This window comes from Thunnus albacares, chromosome 10 (genome assembly GCF_914725855.1).
Source record: "Thunnus albacares chromosome 10, fThuAlb1.1, whole genome shotgun sequence".
In the NCBI taxonomy this organism is placed as follows: Eukaryota; Metazoa; Chordata; class Actinopteri; order Scombriformes; family Scombridae; genus Thunnus; species Thunnus albacares.
The window spans coordinates 15,869,495-15,883,382 of NC_058115.1; the positions used below are offsets into that span (position 1 = coordinate 15,869,495).

At 41.5% G+C, this 13,888-nt stretch overlaps 1 protein-coding gene across 3 annotated transcripts in view; it reads right to left on the reverse strand.

Annotated features, from left to right (window-relative positions):
* Nucleotides 1-13,888, reverse strand: part of spock1 (SPARC (osteonectin), cwcv and kazal like domains proteoglycan 1) — a 111,120-nt gene that overhangs the window by 19,069 nt on the left and 78,163 nt on the right. For all 3 annotated transcript variants that reach the window (XM_044364168.1, XM_044364167.1, XM_044364166.1), the window contains 3 exons: nucleotides 10,682-10,796; nucleotides 6,766-6,898; nucleotides 2,267-2,387 (listed from right to left, as the gene is read on the reverse strand). In XM_044364168.1, the coding sequence (XP_044220103.1) occupies nucleotides 2,267-2,387; nucleotides 6,766-6,898; nucleotides 10,682-10,796 (369 nt within the window). The remainder of the gene's footprint in view (nucleotides 1-2,266; nucleotides 2,388-6,765; nucleotides 6,899-10,681; nucleotides 10,797-13,888) is intronic.

A 13,888-nucleotide genomic window follows, 5' to 3' on the forward strand; every position in this document is an offset into this window, starting at 1 on the left:
ACCCAGTATGACTCAGTGTTAACCTGTAATGAACTGGAAAAAATAATTCAACCTTTCATCTTCTTTCATTCATTAATGTGCTATCTTGTGCTGTGATGTCACTGTTGTGACTGTTTTAGCACCATCACAGATGTGCTTAATCATTAATAAACTGACCCTCTTGAGTAGATGTACTGCATAGTACTGAGTACCACGGATAATACTGTATAGTACGATGTAATTATAAAAGCACAGTGGCCTCAGCAAAGACATTAATGCTGATGCTAGGATGACAACATGCTGTATATGGATGACTGACAAAACCTCCCGCATTGACTATTTTAACTTGATTTAAACAGATCAGCCCTGCCACTTTAATTAGCTTAGTTCTGCCTGTCCAGCTTATTTCTCCTGATGCCAACTCTCAACACTTACCTCATCTGCCCTCCATGTCTAAATAATGCTCTCACATACACACACACACACACACACACACACACTTCACTGAATATGTACTATGTATCCAGCTCTTCTGATTCATACAGCTTTCACAGAGAAGATAAAACTGAAGAAATAAATCTCACTCATCTTGATCCCAAGCGTGCCTGAACATCACTGTGGAGTGTGACATTTGCTAGAGTGACTGAAAATGTCTGACCTGAAAATTTAAGATTTCCGGATCAATAAGCATGTAACCTCCGTTGTGTCTTTTCTTGTTGTTATTTGCAAAACTTTTCCCCCACTTTTTTCCCCATGATAAATGTGTATTTACCAGTATTCCCAACTGGCTTTTGTACTAGTTAATACGACTTTGATGGCAATGCAACCAAAATGTATTCATAGCTTTAATCTTACATATACATAATCAGGATTTATAATTATATATATAGTTATATATACAGGTTGTGTAAACAGAGATATTTACTAGTCTGGTATGAATGTTCAAACCTGGTCTGAACCTTTTGGGTATCAGTAAACAGAGAGGAGTGATCACACAAACCGAACTGCTGCAATCTTTTGGCTGTTACCATAGGAACACAATCTGACAAACTCACAGTGTTTTCCTCACCTACTGCCTTCTCCATCCGTTAACCATTTTGTGGAGCTGATCTAATGAGAGATTCTATCGGCTGGGGAGACGACAAACACACAAACGCACACACTTCACTCATCTCCTGGAACTGCCCGGACCTGCTATCTGCTAGCTTCCTATCTCACTGATGGTCGGAGGACCGGCTGTGCTGAAAAGTACAGTGACGTTCATGAGAAGACGATAAAGTGCAATCAGAACGAGGAACATGAGGGAAGACCACATGTAAACACAAAAACTCACAGAAAGAGTCAGAATCAGCAGAGAGCCAAACACTGAGAAATGTAATGCTGCATGTTGATACTGTCCAAGATCTGGAAATAGATTTTCTTCACATAAGCTCATCCACTCTGTTCACTCCCAGAGCCAAGCTCTCAGCAAACCAGCAAACAAATAATTATAGTTTGGATGGAGGGGAATTAATTAGGCAGCAATCAAGTTGGTAAAATACTTCTCTGTTACAGCATCACTCTCGGTTCTCTCCATCATCCAGCCTTAAACTAATGAAGAGCGAATTAGATCAAGAGAGAGTTGTCATTAATTAGCAGACACTCTCTTTTATTTATTCAATGTGCCTTATAAATGCTTCCTAATCAGAAAGTGATTAGAAAAGACCTTTGAGGGCAGAGGGAAGGTAAGCATGTCCAAAATATTCAAGTATAAACCATCCCGCTACTCCCTCACCTGCGAGGGAGGAAGTCTGTAACGATAATAATCCATCCTTTTTTTGTGCTGCTAACTTTTAGATTGCATTTCTCCTCCGGAATCTCTCCATCCATCTGCTGAAATCCTATTTTCATGACAAACAATAAGACACACACGCTCACTCCATCACTGCTTCTTGTCTGTAGCTGGTGGTGGTGGGTGGATGGGTGGAGGGGTGGGGTGTGAGGGGAAGAAAATAACATGAGTAAGGGGAGAGGTGAAAGGAAAGGAAAGGAAACACCGTGAATCACCACAGAGTCTGAGAATTGTTTTTGCGTGTTTGCTGAAGAGTCATAAATGTGCATCCACTTGAACCCCCAAATGGCTGAAATCCAGATAACCTTCCCTTTGTCAGCACATAGAGTATATCCCGCCATCACTCTTTATATAATCTACCCATCCATACAGTCTAAAACAGGTGGAAAAGAGGTTTGATTGGCTAACACACTTAAAGCACTAACCAGTTTATTTATATGAATGGGGAGTACTCACCTGTCTTCTCAGTCTTGTGTGGTGGTTTGCTGAACTCCTGACCAGGCAAACAAGGACACAGCCCATCACATTTCACTGAGACCGTCTTCCCAGACAGACAGGTCTGGAACTCCAACTTACACTGTAAAAACACAAAGAGCACCAATGTGTGATTGAGGCTTTATTTCACAGATGTGAAGGTTGGGAAGTGATCAGTTTACTTGTCATGGGGAGAACTACTCAGCCTGTGAAAACAATTGTACAATGTGTTCATTACATAAGAAAGTATCCCGAGTCAAAATCTTTTTTTGTGTGTGCATTTTAAAATGTTATAAATCCCTTACAACTTTGTCATCATGTTTGTCCATGTTGTATTTCTGTAATTTTGCTTTGAGGGATCTTAGAGGGATCCCTCCTCTGTTGATCTTCCTAAGGTTTCTTCCATTTTTCCCCCATTAAAGTTTTTTTTTTTTTTTTTAAGGGAATTTTTGCCTTATTCAAATCAAGGGTCTAAGGATAGAGGCTGTTGTATTGCTTTACAGATTGTAAAGCCCCCTGAGGCAAATTTCATGATATTGGGCGATACAAATAATTATTCTTCTCATTCTTATTTTAGTCTGTCTCTCACAAGTCCCCCATATTTATGTAAATGCAATAAAACATCGCTGGAGCACCCCTTTAAATAAACTGATACTATAGCACAAATGATGAAGAAGCATGAGTTCTGGAGCTGGTTGCACCAGCTGTTCGTAGGTTCAAAGCCAAGTTATAATTAAATTGTTTTTTAAGTGGAGACGCATCACTGCACAAACTAGTTCCTATGTGGAGATTAGTTGTCACTAAATATTTCCACCTACTCACTGCCAGGAAGAACTGTTGCATAAGCTGAATGAACCAACTGACAAAGCTAACATTAGCTTGCTAATAATCGACCCATTTATTAAAGTGAAAGAGGGAACTTAATATGGTATATGGTCAACCTGACCTGACACTTTACATTTCACTCGTGATGCTACATTGACTTCCTGTTTACATATTTGGTTGCCTCTTACTGGACAGTGCTTCAGATGTTTTCTAGCAAGCAAAAGTGTTTACAAGCTGAGACATTTCTTAAAGGATGGATTCACAGTTTTTCAAGTCTATTCTAAAACAACAGTCAGGTGCCCAAAAAAAACTGAAACTGTTTTTTCTTGCTGTAATCATTCCTCCTGTTCATACTGACCATCAGAAGATCCCTCATAATGCACTTACAATGTAAGTGATGGAGGACAAAATCCACAGTCCTCCTTCTGTGCAAAAATGTATTTAAAAGTTTATCTGAAGCTAATTTGAAACTTCCAAGTGCCAAGTGAGTCAAATCAAATAGATATCTTTCAATATTACAGTATTTTTAGTGCCAAAGTCCCTCTTTTTCTTACTATACTTCCACCACAGCTCCACAGGGAAACAAAGAGGGAATTTGATGCCAAAAAGACTGTAAATGTGGCAGATATCTAACTCAGACTGCTGAAGCCTCATATAAGCTTCAGGTCCACTTTTAAATGCATTTTTGCACAAAATGACCATGTGGACACACTGTGGATTTTGCCCCCCATCACTTATATTGAAAGCACATTTGAAGGGGATCTTTTAAGAGCCAGTATGAACAGCAGGAATGATTACAGCGAGGAAAAACCTCTTTCAGTGTTCACATGAACACCTGACTGTTGTTTTAAGACAGACTTGAAAAATTGTGAACCTGTCCTTTAAGTTTAATGGTGCAACCTGATATAGTAAATAACTAGTTTGAAACTAGCTGGTAGTTACTAAGAACCTAAAAAGGACTTTACGCACAAACTCAGTGATGGATATACGAACTGCTGGAGCAACCCGGTCTTGAGACTTAATTTCCATGATGTAAAGGTATGTCGTAACTGTGTTGAAAGTATGTACACGTATGCAAAACTTGAAAAACATGAATATTAAACTTCCTTGTCTATCTGATTAAGGGAAAGATTTGCTGAGACAGGATTGGTCATTTATCTTCTATGAACAGATGTGTCCATTAGGCAGCCATATAGACACACCATTAGACAGCGAGATGCCCAGTGACATTCTATTATTCACTGCAGCACAAACCTAATGCCATGCAAAACGCAAGATGGACTACTTCAGAATGTAATTTAACAGTATAAATCTCATTTCAGGTAAGTGAGGGGTAAGAAATTGTTTGGACTAGTTGGGGGGAAAAAATCCAATTACAACATCCTTCCAAGAAGAATAATGAAAACTGAGATGAGTTATGTAAATCCTGTTTGTGAGATGATGACGACAGGTTTTGTCAACCGAGACCATGACTGTGCATAAATATCCATACATATATCTTACCAAACCATGCCTTACACATGCTTAGCATTAGCCTACCAGCACTTCCATTTCCCTCAGTCTTAATTCAAATCCATCATTTCCTCCCTGTCACCTCTATGATAGCGCTGCTAATATTGCTTAATAAAATTTGTTGACAAAGGAACAGTGCTGTGTCCTGTTCTCAACATATTGAATTAGCTGTCTGGGGAGGGAGACAGAGAGCCGAGAGAGAGAAAGCCGGGGAAATGGATGACCTCCCCTAGTCACTGTCAGCACACTGAGAGGCCCCATGAATCTTTATGTTTGTCTCTCTCCAGGGGTTAATGTGGTTTTGATGAAACAGTATTTTAACACCTGACTTCAGGGAGTAAAAATAGAAGAGAGGAGAGGAGAGGAGAGAAGAGAAGAGAAGAGGAGAGGAAAGGAGAGGAGAGGAGAGGACAGGAGAGGAAAGGAGAGGAGAGGAGAGAGGATAATTTAAGAGGAGGGAAGTAATGGACTTAACTTAGTGGGCTGAAGCCTCTCAGGAGATAAGAGCAGTGTCCTCTTAATAGGATATTGAGTGTGTATGTGTGTGTGTGTGTGTGTATATGTGTGTGTGTGTGTGTGTGTGTGAGGGTGTGTGGGTGTGTGTGGTTATGAGAGAAGCGTGTAATGTAATAATAAAACATGAATAAGCTAGAGACCAGTGTGTTACAGAGCAACTCACTGGTGAGCTGAGTTTAAGTTGGGCCACAGGGACCCATCACTCCACCCGCTAACTGAACCCCTCCAACTAAATTACCGCAGCGAGCACAGGGACTCCCTGGCTCTCCTCTTCCTTTTGTTCTTCTTCTCTTGTTTCTCCTTCAACAGCTCTCCTCCTCAGCACATCTCAGGCAGGTGGGTCATTAGGAAGGCTTTTGTGCTGACTACCTCCAACACACGGAGTGGAAACGCCCAATCAAAGGCTGTTTCATACTTCCTCTTTGAGGCTTAACCCTGCATTCAAACAACATGATCACCAAACATCTGTAAGTGCAATAATATTCTACAGATCTGAACTCGAAACCCGGCTGATGTGTAGACAACAAGCATGTCAGACAAGAAAACATGACCCCAGTGTGACTCCTTTTATAAGTTTGCTTTTATTGATTCTGTCTCAGACACTATTATATGTTTAAAAAATGTCCCTGACTGAAACGCTGCAATTACTAAATAACACTGAGCAAGTGGTAACAAGCATGTTGCTCGCTCTTCTTTGCCAATATTTCTGTCACAAAGACTTTGATTCAGCTGTGCAAGAGACTCAAGAGACGTCTTATATTATCCGTTTGTATAAGGTTCCTCTATATTGGATTGTGCGTCACACCTGGCAACCAAAAGGTTGTGAACACAGGGATAATATGATATTGTGAATGCGGATGTCAATGAAAATCACAGTGTGAGTGCCACACCGAGGATAAAGGCATTATGCTTCACTTCTTTCTGTCTTTTTCTGCCAACTGCTTTCACTTTTCAGCTCCTCACTCTCAGTCCTGCTCTGCTCATTTCCTTCTCAATTAATGAAGATTGAGTCACGTCATCTTTCTCTTTTCCTCTACCATGACATTGTGAGTTTGTAGCTGAAATATAGCCGCGAATGATCTTATGAGCAGAGGTGAGTGACAGGAAATGGGGCTAGAATCAGAGGAGATGGAGGTTGGAGAGCTTTTCCAAATCATCCAGAGATGATTTTCAACAGGAGGAGCTGATAGTTGACCCTGTTCTCCTTGTCATTTTGTCATGTTGCATGGCAGAAGGAGACAAAAGTACAGCTGAAATCAACATGGTGGTGAAGCACATGAGTCAACACACAGGTAGAGTGAGGAGGAAGAGAAGTGGAGAAGGGAGGAAGCAAGACAGGAGAAGAGAAGTAAAAAATGAGGAGATTTTCATATAAAAAAAGGAAAGGCACAGATCATCTCAGATATTTACTTTGTAAATTATTGAAACTCCTCTAGTTCTGTATGACTTGAAGAAATTCTGTCCTTGCTTTTATGGTTGAAAACAAACTGAATTATTGATCAATTATGCTCGCTGAGAAATTGAGAGAACAAAATGACACACTTAGAAAAAGTGAAAATAAGAGGGTAAAGAGAGAATGAGAAGTGTTTGGACATTACAGGGAGACAGATATAGAAGGGACGTCTCACCTTGGAGGAGTAGGTGTGTCCATCAGATCCACACACAGGACTTGCATGGAGCGCTGTGCACAACCTACATTTCCCATGAGCACTGGCTTCAACCCTGTGCTTATGGCCCAAGCCGGCTTTCCTGGATCTCACACTGAGAGAGGAAGAAACAGAAAAACACTTGCCAATTTCTGGGAGACAATAATGTGAATTTTTGACATTCCTCAGTAAAACAAAGCAGAGATCACCTGAACTTATAGTAACACACACAGAACAGCTACAAACATACTGCATTTTGACAAACATTAGACTCATAAGTTGATGTGTGTGTGTGGTCCAGTAATAACTTTTCAGGCAGGAATATTATCCAAACCAGTGGAATCAGTTTTTCACTGAGCGGAGAGTTTTAAAAAGGTTTCATGTCGTCAGGGTCAGCTGAAGCTGAGCAAACCCTAATTGGTCCATTGAGGCCTTTTTTAATAATGAGTGTTATTGTCACATTCTGGCTCTGTGGGTGCTTTTCATTATGCAACTTTTACTCCTTGCTTCCCTCCCTCATGTCTCTTCCTCATGTCTCAGCTCCTCCCAGTGAGGATGTCAGAGAGAGATGCGAGCAAGAGACATGAAGACAGAGGAATTTAATTCACCAAACGGGACATCCTCGATCACTCTAACGTCATTTTGAAGAGACGGCAACCACTCATGACGCACAGCATCTCAACTGTCAAATATGTAGAAGTCAGCTATCAATATGTAGAAATTATTAATAAGCAGTTTAAACTCTGAAGTCTAAACTTATTAATTCAATTTATGTACAATTTATTAACACTTTAAAGTGTTACTTATTCATTTCTACATAGTGATAGCTGGAAGGAAAACATCTGATAACTGCTGAAATTTTTATCATTTGATTACAGATCTATAGCAGCGTCTGGCTGTCACAGAATAAGACACAAATAGACCATTTAAACCTGTTAATTACTGAAAGAACACAACTGACAAAAAGCAGCAATAAAAACAATTGTAGCCTGCAGAATATGTTTAAATAAAATGCTGCTTTGTTTGTGAAAGTCTGACGTTCTTTTCAGGCTCAGGAAGATTTTATTGGAGACACACAGCTGCCTGAAGCCCAGTTGGCCACCCCTGCCGACACCTAGCCAGACCTCCAGTCGGCTGTCTCCACCGACCCACAACCAGACCTCCCAGATCATCAGTCGGCCGTCTTCACCGATGCCCAACCAGACCTCCAGCCTGCCTCCTGCTCTGCACTCCAGCAGTCTGCCTGTCCTATACCCTGCCCCAACCTGCAGCCGAATCTTAGGATGCAGCTGTCTTTCCTGACCTCCAGCTTCATCACCTCCAGAGCGGCCCAACCTTCGTCATCAGCCTCCAGAGTGGTCCCACCTACATCGCTGGCCTCCAGGTCATCCTCCAGAGTGGTACTGTACGTCTGGTCGTCCTTCGCCTATCCTCCAGAGCTGCTCTGCCCACGTCACAAGCATCCAGGCTGGCATCCAGAGCCACTCCGCCCTTCAGCCCTGCCTACTGGCCGCCCTCCAGACCTGCTCTGCCCTTCGGTCCTGCATCCTGGTCACCCTCCAGATCTGTTACGCCCATCGGACCAGCCCCCAGGCTGTCCGCCTGTGGTCTCCTACTCCGCCCTGGTCCAGCCCCTGGGACGTCTGCCATTCTTCAGCTCCCAGGCCACTTGGCACCTCCCCGCCCATCTCCCCACCTGCACGTCATTCTCTCATCAGTCACTTACTTCATATACCGGCCGAGATCCTTTGATCCCTTATCAGATCATTGTAGCTGTCATATTGCTTTTTTTCAGTGCTTTCGAGCTTCTGTTTTCTGTATCCTGTTTCCTGGACCTGTACCATATCTGTACCTGCTAGCCTGCCTGTCTGGACTTTTCCCTCTCTCATTCCTGAAACTCTGTGGATTTAATACAACTGCTGTTTCTACTGTTTGGACTTGCCACCCATGCTTGTGAGCTTTTATATCTTCTCTTTTGACAATAAACTCACTGAACTCTACCTGCCTGCCTCTTTAATTTGCATTTAGGTCCTTCCCTCCCTGCCTAACACACACCACCCATGACAGTTCCGATTCAAATTTCGCAGAGATTTTCTAGCAAAGTGCTCTCACAGAACACCCTGCTACCTCCTCATCCATCGACTAACAGTGGAATAAAAGCCAAACAGAAAACAGACTCCTTAAAGAGAAATGAATGTGTTGGCGACAAAATGTAGGAAAGTGAACTGAAGTGAGCAAGCAGAAATTCCACACATATATAACCTCTTTCATGTCCACGCTCTGTAAAACAGCAGAAATCCCAGGTGGCGTGTCAGACACTTTTGTGGTTCTTTACAACTATCAGACTTACCGACTGAGCCACAAGTATTGCCACGGCAGATTAGACATGCATGCTGCACTGATAAATAAAGCAATGCTGGCAGAGAAGGTGAGATGAAACTAGCAGGTTGATGATTGTCTGAAATGTTTCCCCTCATCTATCACCTTATCAAATCCAATGCTTCTCCTCCTATCAAGCAGAAATGCAGTGAAGCACATGAATGTGTTCAAGTTATTAGTGTGATTTGAAGGGTGGGATTTACTCAGCCAAGACAATTAGTTCATGCCTGACAAATATTAATTTGAGACAGACAATCTGTAGACATCTTACTCTCAAACAGAAATATGAAAGTGATCATTTCCCCTCTCTCTTCCTCTGTCTCACCCTCTTGCTCTCTCATATACCACTGTACTTCAGCCCCCTGCTGAGAGTTTCCATGTTGCTCTAATCTGGAAAAGCTCTGATTTGACGGCACTACACCCCCCTCACAGCAGGACAGAGGTGCACTTGTATTAACATGGCAAGCCTCCATAATGGTTTTTGAATTATAAACATCGATGCCTGCAGCTAAACATTATCATCCAATAAGGGAAGTAAAGTCTGAACAGAACTACTGCACATGAATTTGAAGAAGATGAAAAAGAAGAAGAAGCTCTCCTTGGAACTTCTGTGTTGACAGCGTCTTAGAAGAGAACAAAATTTATTTGCTTGTGGATTTTAGTAATACACAACAGTGACGCCAAAGTGTGTACAGGGCATCTTCAAAAAGACAATTTTGTTAGCAGTGAATAACAATGATTGATCATCTGCTACATACTGCACCACAAAGTGCATTTATCTATATTTGTATTCAAATATCTTGAGAGACCAAAGTTTGTATTTGCCCTCTGAGAGGACACTGAATCTGTGTTATGCTAATTACTGCAGGTAATTTAACTCATGTAGATAAAACAATCTCATGGTCCAGTGCTTCAGTGAGTGATGCTGTTGGGAAAATACGGATTTCAGGTGAATAATCGGACATATTAAGCAGCAAATAGTACTTGTAATTAATTCAATATGAAGAAAAGAATTAAAACCTAGTTTCTTAGGAACTAATGACTTGAGGAAATCAATTAAACCCAAGACAGAGACAGAAAGCATTCAGATGTCTTTTGGGAGAAATGATTCTTGAACTGAGAAATTGAAAAACCTTAAATTTGGCAACATGACATGGGTGAAAACACAAACAAATTGGGTGCTGACAGGGCACACAATCTTTGTCAGAGTCCACAGAATGCAAATAAACAGACTGTTTGATTAAAGTTATTTGGTATTGAGAACATGTATCTTTATGTCTGTCAATGAAGTGGATTGGATTGTTACACACTGTTAACACATACAACACAAAACAATACTTTATTTCATGCTTCTGCTGGGTGTAATTTTTCTAATTTGTCCTTTAGCACATTGAAGATCAGTTTTACATAGTAATTTTGCATTACAGGCATTTACTTACTAATATTTATTAACATAATAATAATAACTCCATAATGGAGGAGAGAGAAAATACTGCAATCAAGCATCCACAACTCTTACCTGTGTGTTGGCTGCTTGTGATTGGTGCAGATGGCTGTCTGGTCATCATGGCTGACACATACCTTGTGAGGAGGGCAGCGCACCTTCAGACAGGGGTCCTTGGTGGCGTCTGGACCTAAACAGAGAGATCAGGAACAAACTTCATCTCTGAACTGCAAAAAAAAAAAAAAAGTTGGTGGAAACATGCAGAGAAGGGGAATCAACACTATGTAGTACTGAAGTTGAAAGTTGATGCAGCAAAACATCAAGCTGTTCTTTTGGTTTTCCAGCTGGCAGATTCTTACGTTCTACTAACTGAAGCAGGCAGAAAAATAATGAGCTGGAGAAACAGAAGGAAAAGAAGAATGGTAAAAGGTATGAAGTAAACGTCGAGTTTTCCGCAGTGTGAACTGCTTAATGAGGACTATTCTCTCAGAGCGTCGACCCCATCTTCTTCCAAATCAATCTCCACAGTGACAATATCGCCGTGGCAGAAAGGCACAGCTGGCGGGTGTCCAAGGTGACAAAAGATCAAAGCAGCTCATTGACTCCGAGCATTGTGTCATTTCACACTAGACTAACAGCACAAGCCCACTTTCATTTGACAAACAGAAGAAAAGAGAAAAAACAGAAGGTGGAGAAGGTGAAAAAGAAACAGCGGCAGTAAAAGAGAGAGTTGAGAGCTTTAAGTACAAATGAAGTGAGAGACAAGCTGACATCAGGGCAGCAGACCCTGGACTGGCGGTCATGGTGATCCTGTCAATCACACAGGCTGTGCCAGATATGTACTAAAGAAAGACGAATGAGAAAAACCAACTAACATACTCTGCAAAGCTAATAAAATGAGATCAAACACAAAGTGGGTTTTGAACAACATATGCAGATCACATACCATCATTGTGGTGAATGAAATAAAAATGTTTTAAACTCCCGAGGTAATTAGGACTGAGCACAAAGTGTATAGATAAAAGCCCCGCATCATGTACAAGTCATTAGTATGTGGCTGCTAACATCATAAAATGAGAGTGGCCTTGTCTCCATTAGGGGCCTAATGGGTTGTATTTGAGACACAGCTGGTGTCTGATGTGAACATCAACTAGTTTCTGACCTGATCACACACTTCACTGCTGTTTACATGCTGGTTTATCAGCATTAAATCGGCCACAGAATCTGACATGATGGTAGTTCCTCTTTCTCCGCTCACAGTAAAGCTGAAATCTCAACAACCATCTATAAGAATGATCACCAACACGTATCAGCCGTAAACATGCTGCACATATCTGGAGCTGTATATATATATATATATATATATAAATATATATTTGCCGCAATATCTTTGAAGCATATGAATGAACACACACAATAAAGATGGCGAAGAATCTCAAGGGAAGAGATTCACCGCGCACTGCACACATCTATCATAACCAAGTAACACACTTGTTTCCACACAATCTGTGAAACACGTACACAGATGCAAAAACACATTTACAAGCCGGTGTGGCTTCTCATATTCTCCAGAGTGCAGAGAGATGATATGCCAGCCTTCCCTCTGATAGCTGCGTGCTCTGCAGTGTGTTTCTCTCGCCCGGGCTTATTTGGGCCTGTTTCCACCTCCATCTATCAGTGCTGGAAGAAACCCGTCTTATTTCACTTCGCTTCAAAATGACTTTATCACCGCCAGGAAATGACAGATGAAGGGAAGAGGAGAGGAGAGCGAGGGGGAAGAGGTAAGAGGATGAGGAGGAGGAAGGATCATGTGAGGGGGAAAAAAACGAGGCTCGTATCTGGTTAACAGGGGATTGGAGGACAATTTGGGATTAGTGCGTGACCTTCACCCTCAGACAAATTGGAAATCAGATGCACACACACAAATGAACGAGTCAGTTTATCTACAAAGGCAAACACACACACACACAAAGCATCATATGTAGACGATTACTCAGATAAAACTTATAAACAGGAAAATGGTTCGTTTGGGGAGACAATGATGTTCTGAATGTGAAATGGTTTTATGGCTGATGCTGTTAGAATATTTATGGTATATAAAGTAGAGGAAAGGAGAGGAGAGGAGAGGAGAGGAGAGGAGAGGAGAGGAGAGGAGAGGAGAGGAGAGGAGAGGAGAGGGGAAAATTGGAGGATGAAGAGAGAAGGAGGAATAGGCGGGGAAGAGAAGAGAGGAGAAGAGTGTAGGGTAAAAGAGAGTTTTATCCATCTATTTAAAGCTTGACTGAGCAGCACTGGCAGTTAAACCAGCCAATCAATTGTAATGCAGAAGCACTGCAGAACACCTCTTGCCACCTCTCTTTCACTTCAGTTCAAGTATCATCTGCTTTTATTCTCCTTCTCCTCTTTCTAATCTTGAGTATGACTCTCCATCTCTGTGTGTGTGAATAGGTAAATATGCATAAGCAATATAACTTGACATGCCTTATTGCATATCCATTCATTTCCAAAGTGCCAAGTAAAACTCTTTTTCACACTCTAAACCACATTTTTACCTTGAAAATGTTATTGATTTATGTAAATGAACAAGGTCTTCTGCCGCTGATAAGACGTTGCCAAATGAGCGAGTGCAAAGGATTTGTGCCTGTGTGTGTGCGTGTGTGTCAAGTAAATGATTCTTCTTCATCAGACGCTTAATGCAGGAACTGTGAAGACACAGAGCTTTGACACTGGTAGCTGATAACAGACGAAGACACAGGGAGAATCAAGTTAGAGATGTTCTCTGTAATGTTACAGTTACGGTTTGTGAGCAAGAGCAACGGTTCTGCACACACACACATCAATTGTTCTTGGCCATACAGTATGTAAGGTTGACTGATGACCCAAGAGGTCTGGCAACCCAGCCTGCTGGGTTGATGGTCTGGGGGGCGTCAGGCAGATGGAAGAGTTGGCAGAGCTGTAAATGAGGGGAGTGAGGGCACAAGACAACAGCAGATCATTAACAAATGGACATAAATGTCCTCTGTTTGTATAAAAGATGGGCACTTTAACACTTCTCTAAGTATTAAACTGACACAGTTTGGCTCTGTACAGACATGATGGTATCACACCTACTGTTGCAGCCCCACTGTGATGACAAGACTCTGGAAAGTCACTGTGCTCAGCTGTTGTTCACTAAGAAATAATTTGCATGTGACTCCTCCTAAAACCAACAATTTTTGTTTTTACATTTCTGTTTGTATCCAGATTAAACTAACAAGATGCAATCTGTTAATTAATGAACTT